This window comes from Gossypium hirsutum, chromosome A05, assembly GCF_007990345.1.
Source record: "Gossypium hirsutum isolate 1008001.06 chromosome A05, Gossypium_hirsutum_v2.1, whole genome shotgun sequence".
Taxonomy (NCBI): Eukaryota; Viridiplantae; Streptophyta; class Magnoliopsida; order Malvales; family Malvaceae; genus Gossypium; species Gossypium hirsutum.
In genome coordinates, this window is record NC_053428.1 from 10,237,622 (window position 1) to 10,257,096 (window position 19,475).

A 19,475-nucleotide genomic window follows, 5' to 3' on the forward strand; every position below is an offset into this window, starting at 1 on the left:
TGAGTTCTTCTTGATTCTACCTTAACTCTTGAAGTATATTTTGATTTTTAGTTGTGTTGTGAGCATTTAGTCATGAATTAAAATGAAGGAAATGGTTGTTGTTTCATGTTCTTTTGATGAAAAATGGAAGATAGGTGAAGTTGAGCCAAACAAATGAGCATGCATGTGCCTTAGATGTTAAAGGGAAAAATCAGCTAACATGTTGTGCTTTAAAATGATGAAATGGAGATTATACTTAAGTAAACTCATAGATATGTGATGATTGATTGGTGATATACATGCTTAAATAACAAGCATGAAAGTTAGGTGTGAAAGAGTGATTTGGTAATAAATCTGCTTGGGACAGCAACAGTAATGTGACTTTGGAAAATCACCATAAATTGTGGGAGATGAGTTAGAAGCTGCATAAATTATGTAATTAAAGCTTAATGAGTCTAGTTTCAAATGGAATAAACGAGAACATATTTTGAATTCTGTACAATGAGAAATTTGATTCGTAATGAAGAGTGGTCAGATTAGTCAAACAGTGAAACATGAGAAAGTTTGAGAAAAATCTGGTATTGATTGACTAAACCAAAAATTCTGAAAATTTTATGGATAGAAGATATATGAGTTTATTTTCAGGGAAAATTAACGGAACTTGATTTGGAGTTTCGTAGCTCCAGTTATAAATGATTAGTGACTGTTGCTCAGGAAGACAGCTTGCAGTGAAATTATGATTATGTGGTAAACATTGACAAAAATTTGTTAATGAGTTGCTTATTGTTTTCTTATAAGCTTACTATGATCTGTAGGTGTGGTTGGCCGAATATTGTAAGGGGTTAATGCGTAGTTTGTATTTGAATAGTTAGATTAACGTGTTAGTAATCCAATTGTAGGCGGTTCGTGTGTGGATCTCGTCAGCATATCGTCGCAAACAGGTGTGTAACTAACACCCTCTTTCTTAGTCTGGATCCGCAAAAGTCGAAAAGCCGAAATGCCGAAAACCGGTATTTTGTAGATTTGTGAGTGTGCAAATGCTCGTGAGGTAAATCGATTAATGTTTTTGGTAAGCTGCAATGTTTGGACTGCAAAGTGCATGATTTCTGTGCCCTCGATATTTTTGGGCCTAATGGGCCAAAATTGGAATGATGGGCCAACGGGCCCAATTCGGTAAGAACCCTCGGTATGTGATTTTGTAGTACGTGAAAGGTAGGAATATGCATGAAAAACCCTAAAATAGATAAATTACTGAAATACCTTTAAAAGTGGAAAATTTACAGTTTTACCCCTAAGAGATAAATTACCGAAATACCCCTAGGGTTAAATTGACCTAAATGCATGTTTGACTGTTGTTATTTACTGCATGCCATGTTGTTATTATCTGATGCATGGGACTGGGATATTGACGGAGGAAGTACTGAAAGTGACTTGTCCACGTACTGGAGGCTTTGCCTCAATTTACTGTTAACTGAGCAGCAATGCTGCAACTGTAGAGTGTTGGGCTAGGTGGGTTGAGCTATCCCCACATGGAGTGTATGGCTGGTACGGGTGGAGTGTAGTGGTTGGTGGGTTGAGTAGTCTCCCCAAATGGGCTTGCATATGTTATTGATGTTGCATGTATTTCCAAATAGGCCTATGGGCCATACTGTTATTTGAATAAGGGGCTAAGGCCTAGTTTATTGTAATCTGAAAAGAGCTCTGGCCCAATACCACTGTTACCTGAATGGGCTTAGGCCCAATAGGCTTGAGCTGACTTGGGCTTTGAATGGGTTTTCCTTACACACTGAGTTTCCCCAAACTCACCCCTTTTATTTTCATCCACGCAGGAAATCCCCAACCATAGTGGGCTTGGAGCTGTGAGGGAATTCGGAGTGGCCACCCGTTCTGAAAGTTTGATTTTCTTCTGGTGAACTGGACATCCTTTTATTTACGTTTGAAGTTTTGGGTTTTTAAATGTAATAAGGTCGCTTAATTATTTTTGATGGTTTTAATATGTATTACTAAGATAGGTATTACTTATTTTAACTGTTGAAATTGGATAGCTTTAGGGCGCGTTTTCAAAAACAACAATTGATTTCAAAATAACACGACAACAAGCAAAGCTTCCGCAATGAAAGTATTTTCCAAAATTAATCACTTTTCCTAAAAATGACTTAATCAAATTGGTTTCCTAGAAATATCCATGACGTTAAGGTGTGGCAATGGCGGTATGCATGTCTAGGATTGGATCCGAAGGGAGCTTGGTACTTAAGCAGTCCGATGGACTCACCACCTCTTTTCCGGTTTCCTACCTGGTGCACAGCTTCCATTCACTTTAATCCTTAATGAATTAATCTTTTGAACATCAAATACGATTTTCTGGACTTAGAATGGAAAATTTTTTTTTAACGTTTTTGATGTGGTATGCCGGATCCGGCCATAACTTCTGGACCGGGTTTGGGGTGCTACACATCTAGCCGAATACAATTTATTCTCAATTTATAAGGCCTTTTTGGCCGAATATGCACAATTACATATATAAATCTCAGCACATACTTTTCTTTACTTAAAGCTCATACGATAAATTTAAATCGAATACTTTGTCATACTAACAACCATTGACCGAATAGATTATTCCCTTATTCAAAGATATAATAATCATTCCCACATATGTATCGTTCTTTAATACTAATAATTCACCGAATCGTTGGCCGAATGTACACGAGTACATACATGAAAGCTTAGTATATACTACATTGTACAAGCATACCAAGACTGATTAGGTCATCCTCATTTTCGCAATATAATAATCAATCACATATATGTTTTTCTTGAATGCTAGTGATTCACTTTGAGGTAAACTTACAAATGAGGAGGTAATATGTATCTGAACATCTTAAATGTATAGTAATTACTTGATGGTAGCTCACTGCGAACATTCAAGATCATAATCTTAGTTAATTCACCAGCATTAAGCCTGCGGGACTTTAAACCCGGATACAATCCCAGCATGAAGCCAGCGGGTCTCTAACCCGGATACAATCTCAGCACAATTCATTTAATATATATTTATATTTTTACTAACTTTGGCCTCATTAAATATCTAATATTGCACACTTTTCACAATTGGTCATTCGGCCTTATCACATATTCACTTACATTTTTCACAATTGGTCATTCGGCCTTATCACATATTCACTTACACATATATCACATTAACCATTCGACCTTATCACATGTATGCACTTTCACATTCATCACATTTGCCATTCGGCCTTATCACATATACACACTTTCACATTCATCACATTGGCCATTCGATCTTAAGCTAGATATTACGCCTTGTCATTTTATTTCGTCTTAGGTACAAAATCACATTAGTAAATTGATTCAAATACGTAAAATTTTCCATTCGGCCTTAGAACATATCATGGCCACATCATATTTTTCAATTTAGCCATTTCTATAATAGTATCCATTAATCAAAACTCAAAATAGGTTTAATTACTTAGAGACTTACCTCGAATGTCGTCGAGCGACTACGGATCGGCTATTTGGTTAGTTTAGCTTTTCCCCTATCCGAATTAGGCTCCTTAAGCTCTTGAGCTTAATCTAAAACAAATTTAACTTATTAAAATCCCATTGTGCTTGCTTATGGTCGAATACCACAAGAAATTTAATAGGCCATATAACTACTTTTAGCTCAATATAAAATAATCGTACACATCTTTAATCACCTTAAACAAATTACTAAGTATTATAGAAAATCAAAGCATACTCATCGTTAGCCTTATTCGGCCATCTCAATACGTTCTAAGTGACCATATGTATATACGTCTATACTAAAGTGCTTTACATTAATAACACCATATCAACAATGTATAATGCCGACCCCTTTAAACCAATTATCCATACAAATATTATTTGTACACATTTCCTTACCTAAATTTCACATTCGGCAACCACTTAATCAACTTAACAAATTTTCTATACTTCAAAACCACAAGTAAATATCATAATTTGTATCATTACATCGATTAAACTAAATCATGCATTAGCTTTTAGCACATTCGGCCATTAAAGAGACAACCCAATTAACATTCAAACCTTTTTAAGCTTAGATTTCCCAAGGCCGAATATCACATAAAAACCTTTAATACACATGCAAAGTTTACACTTTAACTAATTATACATATACTAATAAACCGAATATTATTTAAACAACCATTTGAATAATTCTTTATCACTTGTTCACAATCGGCATAACCATGTTACAAATTCAATACATAAAAATCTTCTTATCCAATGCTATATTTGACCTATATGTATTTTCTTTACAACCATTGATCAACAATTAAGCACATGTTTAATGGTCGAATGCACATACCTCTTACTCATCCTTAACAGAATTTTTTTTTATCAAGCTTCCATTTCCACTTAACTACGAACCATTTAAAACAATCAATATTTTACACATTGCCGAATGCATATATATATATATATTCATCCAAACTCATAATTTCACAAGCTTAGCCTCATTTAATGACTACTTGTTCATCAAGACATTAAACACATCATGCATAACATACAAAGCATCCTTAGCCAAAAAAATACTATCACAAAACTTCTTTGGCCGAATGTCATCTTTTTCCATTAACTAGATTTTGCCATGGGCTTGCTTCAATACTTGAAACCACTCAAATAAATATTCAAACTTAATCCTTCATTTCATTTCTCATTTTAGCACATATTCGGCTAATATATAAATATATGCTATCAATTTAATTACAATTATAAATTTTCAACTCAAACTCATTCTTTACCTCGTCTTTCACCTTAATTCAAATTCGGCAAGTATATAAACATATATTAGCAATTTAATTATAGCATTCCACAATTAAGCACAAGTTTCATACTTCACTTTAATTGCCGCATACAATTTGCTCATTTTAATCACCTATAACCTCACTTAACAAAATTCCTAAAACCACATGCACTCATTTAACCACCTTTTTATTCATCAAGGCAATTAACACTCAATTTATAACATATTGCAAATTCACGGCCGAATGCATCAATATTTTAATAAATAATAATTTAGTTCAACTCCCCATTCAATTCCTCATTCGGCATTCGTATAATTACAATCTAACATTTAAAATATAATTTCCAAGAACTTGGCACAACCTTACTTTACACTTTAATAACCGAATGAAATTTTACTCAAACTTGCCCCTCATGGCAAATTTAATTAGTCTATCCTCATCCATAAACACTTATCATCAAAACATCCACAATCTAATCCTTGAAGCCATGACTGAATGCTTTATGAAATAAATTCGCAAAAATTAACATATGGGTCATGTTGTGAGCTTCAAAACTAACAACATTTCGCAAAAATTAAAAATAAAATACATGAAATCTCACCTTAATTCCCAACACCAAGTGACCGAGTGCCTTTGGTGTTCTTTCCTTTCTTTCTTGCTTAGTTACGGCAATAAGAGAAAACAAAGAGAAAAGTTTCTTTGTTTTTATCACCATTCTTTTTTTATTTAATTCATGTTTTCAAATTATAAACTATTAAATATTATTTACTAAATATAATATACACATAATGCTAAAATCATAACATCATTACCATCCACTAATGTTAAAAGTGGGTCATTTGACATGCAAGTCCACAACTTTAGTAATTTAACATTTTAATCACTTGGACATTTGCCTATCATATTTTTAAAGTTTCTCAAATATGTCCTTTTTAGCTAATTTCACATCCAAATGACAAAATTAAAACATGAAATTTTTACACATACTTATTCACAAATAATAAGCATAGAATATAACAATTAATTATTTTTGTGACTCGATTTTGTGGTCTCGAAACCACTTTCCAACTAGGGTCAAATTAGGGGTGTCACACAACGCTTTCTTTATACCTCAAATGTCTAAGAGCTTGATATCTTTTAATAATAATTAATTTTTTTTTGTAAGCTTGAACTAATCACCATTGATGAAGCAAATCAAAGCTTACTTCTTCTTTTTTAACATGTTAGACTTACAATTGGTTGAATTAATGAGGTGAGTATTTTTAGACTTACAATTGGTTGAATTAATGAGGTGAGTATTTTTTTAGGCAATTGAATTGATCATTTTTTAAATTTAGGTCATTTTGTTTCTTGTCGTTATTCATTTTTCCATCGAATCAAATGTATAAATGTCAGAAAGGGTCACAAAAAAAGAAATAAAATTGCAAAAAGATCAAACTATATGATGTGTAAATATTGAGGATTCAGTTTTTTAAATTAATACTAAATTAGCATAATGTATAAATGATGATGGTTAAAGTTATTAGTATGCTAGATGTAAAAGCTATCACATAAACTTTCTATTAATCATTTAACCGTTGGTGACTAAAAAAGAAAAAAAAAGATATAATTAGATAACCATTTATAATTTTTATATTCTTAAAATTCTAAAAAGGAAAAGTAAAATTTTCATAGATTTCTAAAATAATTCTTAAATTTTATGAAAAATGGAGTAAGATGAAATCATGATAGTCTAAAACCCAAATCAACACATTTTTCCCACAAAAGCAAAAAGTAAGAGAAAAAAAGGATAACAATTAGATACATCTTTAAATGAAATGCAATTGTGTTATTTTAAAAAAAATTATAATAAAAATTGTGTTAATTTGATATTACATATAGAAACAATTTCTTTACAACAGAACTTATTCTGTTTTTCACTATTATCAACTACTAACTGCTTTCAATGCTAAAGAAGATGTCGAAATCAGAAAAATCATTCTTTTTGGGGTAATTTTGAGTGACGATCTGAACTAAGAGAAAGATGCTGAGATGTGGTGGGGGCTTAATTTCCTTGTGATCTTTAATCATCGAAAAAGGATTAGACATTTCCAAGTATGATATGGATAGTCATTAATATTTGCCGACAACCTAATGTAAGGACGGCAAGCTGAGGATGTAACTGAGTTGAAATTGCCACTCAACTACCACATTGTTCCTGACAGTGACAGATTAACAGAACATTTTTAGGCATAATTGTTCACAAAGTTATCCCTAGGTGAATTGGATTGGATGATCGTTAAAAATTCAAAGTCCTGCATCTCACTGACAATTCAGGCGGATAAGATTACCATGATTCTATTGAACAAAACCTATGACATGTCCGAAATTTTGGTGAATCAATGCTTATATTTTGTGAAGGGATTAGATGAGTAATCCTCCTAAATTGAAGTGGTCCTCGCTTAAGGACAAGAAATGGTGTGTCTGACTGTGAACCCATTGCCTTCTCTTTTAGCCCATCATTTTTCATTCTTGCCCACTAGTAGCTTTAACTTCCAATGGTCTTTCTTTTTTTCTTTTTTTTTCTAAAATGCAATTTTTTTATTAGAAAAGACAACAACAAAGGATGAGAGTATTAATTACACCGCAGGCTTTTATGGCCATAAAAGTAATGACTATATGTAGTACCAATAAATTACATCATGCAATTTTATGCTTTTAAATCTTTTTAAATGATACATCATTTGACTTATTAATGTCATATATTCCCTCAAAAAAAATATACGTTCATTCATGAAATATAAATTTATCACACGGAAAATCTATAATATGTTCATAACAGCTTAATTAGGTTAAAAAAAAAACACAACTCAAAACTTTATTGAATCCATATTTGAATGAGACAATTATCAAAAAGAGTATTCAAACTTTTAAGGTTTGATTACGAAATTCCCTTAATCTTTAGAATTTGAAAAACACACAATTATCTGATGAGATTTGCTAAAAAGTAAAAGTATGTTTTAGGCCGAAGATGGGAGTTAGTAAGTTTTACCCAAAAGAAAAAACCGAGTCATCAATCAATGAAGTCGACCCCATGAATAAATGGAAGGCAGTAGTAAGTTAGTCGTCGTTTATGGCATTCGTCCTTGGATACTGCCAGGTTGGATGGCCGGTGCGAAACACACCATATAACAGTGTCGAATTTCAGTTTCTGTTATAATTAAAGTCTACTCCTGGTTCCAATCCATGTAATATTATAATTTACCCTAGATTGTTGAAGTCATAGGATATGAATCACGCCTCTCGTGATGAACCTCTGCAAGTCAATCCTCTTCAAAAACAAGGTACAACATCCTAGTAATCTTTGTTGTGACCGAGGAGAGGTTTAGCTTCATAGAATCGGAGCCATCATATATATTGGCATGGGCACCTCACCTCCCATCAAACTACTTCCCTGACTTCTTCGAACAAGTTTTGAGGAAGATGGAGGCTCCACTGGAGCAGCTTATAGATGGGCTTGAAATCCACATGCTTGTATGGGTTTCAGTATAGGAGCTAGAATCTCGAAGCAAATTAATATTCCCACTCCCATTCCCTACTTCAAAGGAAGACAAGTTCTGGGTAAATCCAAGCAATGATTGTTACTTCCAATGGCTAGCTCCAACTTCAGTCTTGTATGTTTCACATGCAAGTTTGGATTCTGCTACGAGTGCCCAATTGGATGGGAGAGCTTGCGCATTAGCGGTGTTAGGTACTTTTGGTGTGCACGCAAGGACACACTCCTCGTTTCAAAGATGAACGTGGTGACGGGTCTAAAATGCCTTGATGTGACCATTTGAGAGTGTTGGTGTTGGTGGGTGGAATTCCACCATTTTTGCTGGTTTTCCCATTTATCCAAATAGTACAAGATTGGAAGATTTGGGGAGGGTGAAGAATAAGTTGGAAGGAGATAGTTTGGTGGCAAGATTATGGATTTGGAAAGCGAGCAAGGGAAAGAGATGAGGCGAAGAGCTAAGAAACTGAGCGAAATCTGTTGACAAACAGTTCGAAAAGGAGGATCATCCGATACTCATCTTCAAGCCTTTGTTCATCACATTTCAAAGTGCCACTAACATAATTTACTTAATGGAAATGGAATGGAAACCTTTCCAAATATTTTTGTACCATTTCATCATTACATCCCTTATAATCAACACGAGTAGTGCTAGTCAATCAACTGTTTAAAAAAAGTAGTGGCATTCCATGCGCATGTGTTGTTTTGCCTCTCAAATGCGGCATAAGTTGAACCAAGTGGCATATACTTTTTTTTTCTTTTGGATTTATATTTTCAAGTATCAGATCCTTTTGAATTGATAGCACGAATATGGAGAAGCAATGCCGTATACGACTTTTATCAAGTCCAGTAATTAACAAAGAGATGCATGTTTAATTTTCATATCATGAGATTGGCATGTATTGTTTGTTATTTCAATTTCTTCTCTTTCCGTCACTCTCTCATCCCATAGTGGGATAATCACATTATGATAAGCCTTTTTTGGTGATGTGGTTAAAGAAAAAAAAAAGTTGAAAATATCAGAGATATTGGATTTGGTATTTGGCAATGATAATAAAAGTAATCAATAATATGAATATTAATTTTCGGTTAATTATAAAAATGAAATGCTATCTTCAAACTAATCCATCATGCAACACCCAAAATTAAGTAACAAACACTTCATTTTTATAAGTAATTAATTTTTATAAAAAAGTAAAATACTCAATAAACAAAAAAATTTGTTTTTCCGACATTCACTTCTCGTTTCACAGTTACCGGAGCAAAAGTACAGTTGCTACTAGATTCAAGCACAGCCTATTCGACGAGGTTAAAATGGAAGGAGCAAAATTGAATTTGTGGCTAATTTCGTAATTAAACATTGTTTCTACTGACATGGTAAATGTTAGGGGGGCTCCATTATAAATGAAGCGGAAAGTCCCTAGGGCTGGCACCAGCTACAGTTGTCGAGAAGTTTTCAATCTCCTTAATAGATGTCACTCAATCAACCAGAAAATTTGCAGGCGATGGAATCACCGAGAAGCATATGTCACGTTGTGGCCGTACCTTATCCTGGTAGGGGCCATGTCAATCGATGATGAACCTCTGCAAGCTACTTTGCTCTAAAACCCCCAACATTGTCATATCATTTGTAGTCACCGAAGAGTGGTTGGGTTTCATCTCTTCCGACGACAAGCCCGCAAACGTCCGATTTAGGACGATCCCCAACGTAATCCCATCTGAACTTGATAGAGCTAACAACTTCCCCGCTTTCATCGCAGCTGTGCTCACCAAGATGGAAGCTCCATTTGAGGAGCTCCTTGATCGCCTTGAACTCCCAGTCGCCGCCATTTATAGCTGACACGTATGTGGCTTGGACGGTACAAGTGGGGCAACGAAGGAGTATTCCGGTGGCTTCCCTTTGGACCATGTCCGCATCGGTGTTCTCCATTTTTCACCATTTCAACCTCCTTGTGCAAAACCACCATTTCCCAGCTGATTTATCAGGTTTGTCTTGTCTTTTTTTTTTTCTTACTATTGTTTACACCAGTTTTCTGTTCATTAAATTTTAAGTAAAACTCGTTCTTTAACAACTTTTAGCATCTGTAATTGGGAAATATTAACCAATTTAGTTGTTAAAGTGATATGTAAAAGTAAATTTTATATACTATTAAATGTAAAAAGCTTTTTTAAATAAATAATATTTAATCAGTGCTTAAGATGACCCTTCTTTTAAATTTACGCCAGATTCCAGGTTTTATGTTGGCTCATGTTCCAATAGATTTGTCTTGAGATTCGCACAGTGTCAAGCAATTTAAGATTGAATTATGTCTTCAAGAAAAAAAAAGAAAAAAAACTGGTTGAAGTTTGAAGCCTTGGAAAAACTTTAGTCTGTGAGAAGATAAGGGAAAACTAGCACTGCATCGTATCCTTTGAAATTTGAATCACCTGACATTTTCCTTTATCTGGTTATCTTCTCATGGGCATCTCCGCAGGGCGCTATTATTGAAATAATAGCCACAATTAATGACATTTTGGATGATGTTTAGATGAGAATGATAATTTAAATTAATATAAAATCATAAGGTAGATAACTAGATTCATGTTTGCCTGAGGTTCTGCGTCTTTCAGTTTAAAGTTTAAACTCTGGATATAGTAATGGGTGTAGTTTGATGTTTCTTGTGCATAGTAGAGCAAGGAAATGACCGTGTGGATTACATCCCTGGACATACACCCATATGTTTAGCTGATTTGCCAACAATTTTATATGGGAGTGGCCGCCAAGTCTTGCACCATGTTCTGGATTGTGTTTCATCAGTGCCTAAAGCACAGTATCTTCTCTTCACCTCTGTCTACGAACTTGAATTCCAAGTCATTGATGTTTTTAAAGCAAACTTACCTTTTCCTGTCTACGCAATCGGCCCCAGCATACCTTACCTTGACCTCAAACAACCTTTTTCAACGACTAGTCTTAATGGTCCTGACTACCTCCAATGGCTGGATTTGCAGCCTAGAGGTTCAGTATTGTATGTATCATTGGGAAGTTTTCTATCAATTTCAGCTGCCCAAATGGATGAAATCGTTGCTGGGGTGCAGGATAGTGGTGTTCGCTACTTGTGGGTGTCCCGCGGGAACTCTTCAAGATTCAAAGACTGCTGTGGCAGTCAGGGAGTAGTGGTTCCTTGGTGTGATCAGCTGAGGGTGCTATGCCATTCTTCTGTTGGAGGGTTTTGGTCGCATTGTGGGTTTAATTCCACTCTGGAGGCTGTGTATGCTGGTGTTCCGATGCTGACTTTTCCTATATTTATGGATCAAAATCCGAACAGTAAGCAAATAGTTGAAGATTGGAAGGTTGGATGGAGAGTGAAGAAGAACAAGGTAGGTGAAGGTGAACATTTGGTGAGCAGAGAAGAAATTGCAGAGCTAGTGCGAAGGTTTATGGATTTTGAGAGCAAGGAGCAGATGGAAATGAGAAAAAGGGCTCGAAAAGTTGGAGAAACATGTCAAAAAGCAATGGCAAAAGGCGGATCCACAGATATTAACCTAGATGCTTTCATCAAGGACATCTTCGAAAGACACCATCATTAGCTTGTTTTAGTTGTTTACTTATTTGTAGTTCCAATTATGTCAACTGCATCCGGATTCAATTTGTTGCCAATAAAACATTGAATTGAGCGAGCATGGAATTGCTTTATTTTTTTTGGCGTGACGAACTGATCTTAATTTTGGGTCCGCAAAAAGTGAAGTGAATGCAGTGAAACCAATGCAATAACTAAATGATGGTTTAACATTCAATGAAAATCTGGATCCATTTGTAATATTTATTGGAGGGATCGACTTGAGATAAAATTAGTAGGGTAGGCACCTCTATAAGGATATTTTTGTGGGCATCCTCTAAGTGGATTAATCTTCCCTTGTAAGTGCATTGATACATCTTTGAAGATGTACGTCAACAAAAGCCGACGACATTCTTTGAAGATGATTATGACCCAACCCACGAAAAGATGTACAATTGCAAGGCCCGAGAAGAGAAGTAAAGAACAACCGGAACATTGTTAAACAAAACCCATGTCTGAGACAATGGGTTCCGACTTCCAATCCAAAGCTCCCGGCATTGGTGAACTTATTACACGACATTGAAGATCTGATTGATTGCAACGGCTTCCAACTTCCAAATTTACAACCCTCCACCAAAACATATCAAAGAGGAAGAACAATTCTTTGTTTAAAAGAAAAAGTAGTCCCTGATTCTTGGAACCCTAATCTTGATGTAATCTATGCAACTTCATCTCTGACTTTTCAAAATCTATTATCAGCAAAGCAAGTAAAAGTCGCAGCAGAGAAAAGCACGAATAGGAATAACAATAAACTGACGAAAACCATTCCTTTTCGATTCTCTTCTATCTTCAAATATGCAATTCGGTCTTAATTTTCCTGTTTCAAGAATATAACTTCGTTTGTATGGCAGTAACTCCACCGCGAATACCTTTACCAAGTCCTCATTGTCCGAATTCCTTCTTCCAACAAAAAAACCCATCTCCCCAATTCTTTATTCTTCATGGCAACAGAAGCTACCACGACCAGGTTCCACAATTCAGACTTCCGAGCGGTTCCGCCACCGGATTACCTCCCGGAAATAACGGTGGCTCCCCACGACGGGCTTCACTTTTGGCAGTTCATGTTTGCTGGCTCAATCGCCGGCTGCGTTGAGCACATGGCAATGTTCCCTGTTGATACTGTCAAGACCCATATGCAAGCCCTGGGCTCTTGCCCCATCACATCGGTGGGTGTACGCCACGCGCTCCGTTCCGTCCTCAAATCCGATGGACTCCCGGGCTTATACCGGGGAATCGGGGCCATGGGACTGGGGGCTGGTCCGGCCCATGCCGTCTACTTCTCTGTTTACGAAGTTTGCAAGAAGTACTTTTCGGGCGGGGATCCGAATAACTCGGCGGCCCATGCGGTTTCCGGTGTTTTCGCGACGGTAGCAAGCGACGCCGTTTTTACGCCCCTGGATATGGTGAAGCAGAGGTTACAGTTGGGCAATGGTACTGCTTATAGAGGGGTATTGGATTGTGCTAAGAAAGTTCTCAAAGAGGAAGGTTTTGGGGCGTTTTATGCTTCCTACAGGACGACGGTGCTCATGAATGCACCGTTTACGGCTGTTCATTTTGCAACTTATGAGGCAGCGAAAAGGGGTTTGATTGAGATTTCACCTGAGATTGCCAATGAAGAGCGGGTGATGGTCCATGCTACGGCTGGTGCTCTTGCTGGAGCATCTGCTGCTGTCGTCACTACACCGCTTGATGTAGTTAAAACTCAGTTGCAGTGTCAGGTAAAAGCATTCATTGCCTCTTTTCTTGTTTGTTGGATGGATTTTGCTATATTAGAAAATTTTGTTAGTGGCATGTCGTGATTGAAAACTTCCATGCACTCATAGTAAATTAAGGGACCCTCATATCCTATTCTTTTCCATGTTGAAACCAACATCTTGAATATGCTGTTTTGAGTCAGTAGATACAGCATCCAACCTTTAATTTCAATGCCTTGAGATCAGCAACATGTTGAAAATAAATCTCCTTCATCCGTATTTGCTTTCTTGCCTTTATAATCTAGTTTCTGGCTGTTGCAAGTGTTTTTTGTTATTTTCTCTTGTTACAGCTTCTCCATAACACTACCCCAGATAGTTGAAATCGTCTATTTCTCTTCAACCCAGTGTTTGTCTTTTTTACTAAGCAAGTTTTAATAATCAACGGCACGGCATACTTCCCTTTATATGATCATAATCCGTTTGTATTCAAGTGATTAAGTCCTTGCTCATACTCTATTTCTTGGTTCAATGTACTTTGGTTTTTTATTTCACTTTGTTGGTTTTGACAATAACTGGTATGACATATAGTCGTGTCCATTAAGACTGACTTTTGTATAATTGGGTTAATTATGTATCTAGCTTCTCTGATTTATTATTTTTGCTGTTAAAAATTGCATCACGGGGTGTGTGTGGATGTGATAGATTTAAGAGTACTGCTATTAGGGATGTGACTAAAACAATAGTGCAAAAAGATGGGTACAAATGCCTCATGAGGGGATGGATTCCTCGGATACTCTTCCATGCTCCTGCTGCTGCAATCTGCTGGTCCACCTATGAAGCTGCAAAATCTTTCTTCCAAGAACTCAATGCCTGCACTGAAAGTGGCACTATCACCTGAAGTACCATAAGGAATTGTGCCAATGTATACAGCCGCTGCAAAACCAACACCTCAAGTGATGGTGGAAAGCTTTGCTTCACACAATGGAATGGTAAGCAAGACAAGTACTTTCAGGCAACAGCATATCTATGGTGTATTTTAACTGATATCCATAGAGTGTATATGGTGCCATTTAATATTATCAAATAAATATGAAGTCATTTCTTGCCAGGAACCGATATGGTTTTTGTATTTGGTTTCATGAGGAAGTAAGGGAAAGTCGCATAAAAAAGTTGGGAGTTTTTACCCCAAAAGATTGAAGTGCTGAAAATGTTATTTCCTTGACGCATTGTTGATATGTGCAACTATTTGACTATCTTTTTCCTTAATTGTTAGTTATTGTTTGGATTGGAGATGGGTAACAAGTTGAGAGGAGTTTCCTGGCTATATCTCATGCAATGACTTTTAGTTGTAGTCATTACGTGCACGGTTCTGTTGTGATTTTTCTTCTCTTAGCTGTGTTTGACGATGTGGTCAGCTTGACGGACAAGGTTTTAGTGTTTTCTGTGGGTCTGTTCTGAAAACCATTAGGGATATTTTAGATTAATGCATCCTTCAATTTAGTTCTTTCTTATATTGAGTGCAATATGTTCAACGTATAAGATTTTTGTACAAAAAACAATCATGGACAGGAAAAGAGGAAGCAGAGTGATTTCCCAATAATATATAACCATAATCCAATAATGGGAGGCAGAAAGGTAAGGTTTGTGGAAGTTAATTGTGTCCTCTAGTCTTTACTCTGAAGTAAACCCCTTGTGGAGTTACCTGAGCCGGCCTCCTCCTCCATCTGAACCTCGTTCAAGTTAGCTGTGGACTGGCAGCTGAGGTTATAACCTGACCCACAATCACGGTGATATCATCAAGCTTTCCACCTGCTCCCAGAAAAAAAAAATAAAGGTCAAAGGACAACTGTGGACGAACGCAAATGGAATCATTGTCACAGGAAAAAAACAAAAGAAACCCACACCTGTTAGCTTCATCCCCAGAAATTTCTTCCAAAAAGGAACATCTAAACCCTGTGTGTAAGCGAATACCAACAAGACTAGTTAAATAAATTCATGACGGGTTTTAACTTCAAAAAATTCTGACAAATAGGTGGGTTTTTTTTTTCTTTTTTTCTTTTTAAACCTTGGATCTGGCCTCTATTGTGTAGGGAGAGTCGAACCTTGAATCCAGAGAGTGATTGCTTGCCAGGTTAGCCAATGCCTTCGCTACCATTACATATTGATCATGCAATTTAGCCACTGCTACTCTTTACTCTCGAGATCCGAGGTGTGATACTATACTATAATATACTAGTCCTTTAACAGACACAAGGGTAAGTAGAAAGAAACACATACCAGCCTCCACAACATCACTATAAGCCGCCAACGTAGAAACGATCTCTCCATCAAAAACATTGTCAAACAACCCATCCGAGCCCATTACTATGGTGTCTCCTTCCACTAATTCCACACTGCTAACCTGTTTTTACAGGCAATATAAATAACAAGCAAGGCGTTTAAGTTCCTTGCAAATTGGAATTGTTTTGACATGGTTAGTCGATTTTGGTTGGTTCTAAACAGCAGTGACTGATAGGATAACTGATAAACATATAGCATTACCACAGCATCAAGATACGTTTGGCCAACTAACTCCGAGCTCAATTGATATGGGCAGTCGAAGTAATGTTCTTGTGGGGTCGTTGAAAATATTATCTGCCCTGTTGTAAACTTGATAACATCAACAAACAAACAAACAAACAAACAAAGACAAAATTTGGCATTTTACCTTTGCGGATAACTCTTAATCCACAATCACCTACACTGGCAACCTTCATGGTTCCATTCCTCTCTAGCATGGCAACGATACTACAGTATCGATTGAAAAATGAAGGTTAATGACAGTGTAGAAATAGAAAATGTTGGCAGGGAAGACCTCTTCTTCAGAATATTATGGACTTACGCAGTAGCCGAACCTTTAGAGCCAGTGGCGGCATGTGCTTTTCTTATCAGGATCTGGGGATCGTAATTAACCTGGTAAAAGATGAACTCAGATATAGCCCCAAAAAGAAAAAAACAAAACAAAAACCACACTAATAGACGCGTAAAAACAACTTTTGTTAATTTAGAAGATTAACAAACACTCAAATTTTATATTTTAAGCAATCATTCAAAAAAAAAAAAAAAAAGAAATTACTACCTCCAAATCCCCTACAAGAGATGAAGCATTAGCCATTAGCTCCTTAGAAAATAATGAAGGATCCACATTTTGTTCAGCCCAACTGGCAAACAATAGGCAAATAAAATTGTAAAAAACGTCAGGGGAGAAAACCTAGTTCCACAGCATGCATAATGATTTTTCTGTTCACACAATGGCACAGTTTACCTACTTGTTTAAGAAACCAAAGGCATGTTTTAATTTTATTTAAACTAGTCCACTTCATTTCCAGGCAAATAAAAATATCAAGGACTGTCAAATAGATTAATAGAGAAAAGAGTTGAAAGTTGTTAATTTAGAAAAACAGATGGCGGATTCATTAGCCAGTAGTATACCCAGAAACACCATCAGCAACAGCAATAACTCCCCCCTTGAAGTTGCTAACAAAGAAAGCATCTTCTCCACCTCTCTCCACCTAGTAGAATCAGAAAATCAAACTTGTATTAGTATCGGATAAAAATTGAAATTAAACATGTGAGGTACAAAATTTTAAAGCTTGGAATACCTTGTTTGGATGAGGAATGAGGTGAGTTCCAGTACAAAAACTCACTTCTGACCTAAAACCAAACCAAAAGTACGTCACCACACTGGTGCTCAAGAATAAAAATAAATAAAGAGAAGATGAAAAGGTGATGTTAATGTGCTAACCGAGCAGGGTTGAGTTGTGATGAAGCAAAACAGAGCAAGTTAGTCTTCTTGGGAACACAATGTTTATTCGATAAACAAGGTTGAAAAAGCAGCTGAGAATTAGATTGAAGCATCGAAGCTCTGTAGATAGAATTCGCCATTTCCCGCTTCAATCCTCTCCCTCCTGCAGTCGCACTCCCACATTACTAAGCTGCTAAGATCCCTTCTTGAATGTGTGGTTGAAGTCTACCGATCAATGATATGATACATATTATTAAAATGATTTTAGTTCCTGGGAACAATAAGCACCAGTGGTCTAGTGGTAGAATAGTACCCTGCCACGGTACAGACCCGGGTTCGATTCCCGGCTGGTGCATTTGTTAATTCAATTTTACGATATTTCGACAATGAAGTTGTGGTTTTGTTGATAAAACATAGTTTTTCGGAACAACTAGCACCAGTGGTCTAGTGGTAGAATAGTACCCTGCCACGGTACAGACCCGGGTTCGATTCCCGGCTGGTGCATTTGTTAATTCAGTTTTACGACGTTTTGTCAATGAAGTTGTGCTTTTGCTGACAAAACATTGACAACTATCACCATTACAATATAAGAGCAAGATGGTGGGAACTGAACTCTCTTACAGTTTCTGACATGGATTTTGTTTTATCAAATGCTGGCTCTTGTTTTCCTGATCAGAATCTGTAGATTTTGTACCATACTGCATTTTCGCTAGTATTTATCTTTATCCTCCTTCACCTTTGGGTTTTCACGTTATTGAGTTTGACATTAGTGTCGATATTGGGCCGGGTTAGGTTGGATTTAAGTAAAAATTTAGGTCAGTTTGCTAGATTCGGTCTAAAAAATCGGCTTCAAAATTTCCTCAAGTCTGATCCGGATAAGAATGCTAAAATTTAGGCTCGACTCGGCCCACTCATATTAATTTTTTTTATATTATATTTTTTACATAATTTTTAAATATATATAATACATAAAAAAATACTAAAAACATTAAAATAAATATTTTCGAACAAATTGAAAATAAATTTTAATAAATATGTAGACTTAAATACTGTTAAAAGATGCAACTTAATAAGAAAATGTCTCTAAACTAATAATAAGATTAACAATAAAACAAGTGTTATATAATATTCAAACAATAACAACAAAATAGTAGCAACATAATAGTGAAATTGTAGCAAAATAGGGAGAAAACAAGAAAATATCATTAAAATAACAAAAAAGATAGCAAATTTTTTTGTCATTTAGTGAATTTGGGCTAGACTCGAGCTAAAAATATTTTACCAAAGGCTTAGCCCATTTTTAAAACAGGCCTTATTTTTTTTTGCCCAAATCCATTTTTGGGCTTATATTTTTGTCCAAACTCTTTTACTTTTCAAGCAGCCCTTGGAGCCGGGTGGCCCGACCATGAGCAAGTATAGTTGACATGTACTTTTAATATTTTGCATTTCATAGTTTTTTTCTCGGTTACTTTAACCATTATATCTTGGGGTAAGAATTTATGCAAAACATTTGCCAAGTACAGGTAGTTGATATATATTGTTAATAAATTATAAGTTTTTGTGAAAGATAAAACTAGGATTAATCAATTACAACTATATAGTAGCGAAGTAATTAATGAATGATGGGTAGATGATTTGTTTATTAATTTGGCATGCATTAGACAAAAGAGATTCAGGACTTTCCTTACATGTTGCAGCTCATATTTGTCTCCAGGAAAAAGTCCAGTGTAGGTAGCTATAGTCTCAGGAAAAAGACCCGACCCATCCCCTGCTGCCGCACACCGCACATCCATTAATATTTATTCCATTGCATTATTAACGCAAGGTAAAGATGGAGGTATGCCATTTTCTTCTTCTTAATTCGGGCATTGCGCTCTCTCTCTCTCTCTCTCTCTCTCTCTCTCCATATATATATATATACACGTTGAGGAATATCGTGGATAATAATAAATCCTGTTAATTGACAAAACAGCATAACAGACGCCTTATTACTAGCTGCTCTGCTTTACTGCCTTTAATTTCTCAATTCCAAGTGAGAGGCAAGGCCCAACTGTCTCAGTTCTCATTGCTTCCTCTTGTCTT

General features: G+C 36.1%; 2 protein-coding genes, 2 non-coding genes and 1 pseudogene across 8 annotated transcripts; 4 read left to right on the forward strand and 1 right to left on the reverse strand.

The window, feature by feature from the left end:
• The first annotated feature begins 9,356 nt into the window (after positions 1-9,356).
• LOC107958529 (UDP-glycosyltransferase 87A1-like) lies at positions 9,357-11,979 on the forward strand (annotated as a pseudogene).
• Positions 11,980-12,103: 124 nt separating this feature from the next.
• LOC107958531 (mitoferrin) lies at positions 12,104-14,875 on the forward strand. Its single transcript, XM_016894344.2, has 2 exons — positions 12,104-13,632; positions 14,291-14,875. Exons 1-2 carry the CDS (start codon positions 12,857-12,859, stop codon positions 14,505-14,507), a joined length of 993 nt encoding a protein of 330 aa, XP_016749833.1. The 5' UTR covers positions 12,104-12,856; the 3' UTR covers positions 14,508-14,875.
• Positions 14,876-15,097: 222 nt separating this feature from the next.
• LOC107958530 (probable protein phosphatase 2C 1) lies at positions 15,098-19,254 on the reverse strand. 5 transcript variants are annotated; one of them, XM_016894341.2, is made up of 12 exons: positions 19,082-19,253; positions 17,394-17,556; positions 17,251-17,302; positions 17,081-17,160; positions 16,728-16,809; positions 16,491-16,561; positions 16,317-16,396; positions 16,151-16,248; positions 15,887-16,010; positions 15,675-15,757; positions 15,514-15,562; positions 15,098-15,418 (listed from the first exon to the last, which is right to left on the reverse strand). In XM_016894341.2, the coding sequence occupies exons 2-12, from the start codon at positions 17,531-17,533 to the stop codon at positions 15,345-15,347; spliced, it is 933 nt and encodes a 310-aa protein (XP_016749830.1). In that variant the 5' UTR covers positions 17,534-17,556; positions 19,082-19,253; the 3' UTR covers positions 15,098-15,344. The 5 variants fall into 5 exon arrangements, 4 of the variants coding, with proteins under 4 accessions (XP_016749830.1, XP_016749831.1, XP_040969222.1 ...); XM_016894342.2 differs by lacking the exon at positions 15,675-15,757 and having other exon boundaries at positions 19,082-19,252; XM_041113287.1 differs by lacking the exon at positions 15,098-15,418 and having other exon boundaries at positions 15,511-15,562; positions 15,712-15,757; positions 19,082-19,254.
• Positions 17,678-17,748, forward strand: TRNAG-GCC (transfer RNA glycine (anticodon GCC)). Its single transcript has one exon. It is a non-coding gene; the product is annotated as a tRNA-Gly (tRNA).
• Positions 17,827-17,897, forward strand: TRNAG-GCC (transfer RNA glycine (anticodon GCC)). The gene has a single exon. It is a non-coding gene; the product is annotated as a tRNA-Gly (tRNA).
• Positions 19,255-19,475: the final 221 nt, after the last annotated feature.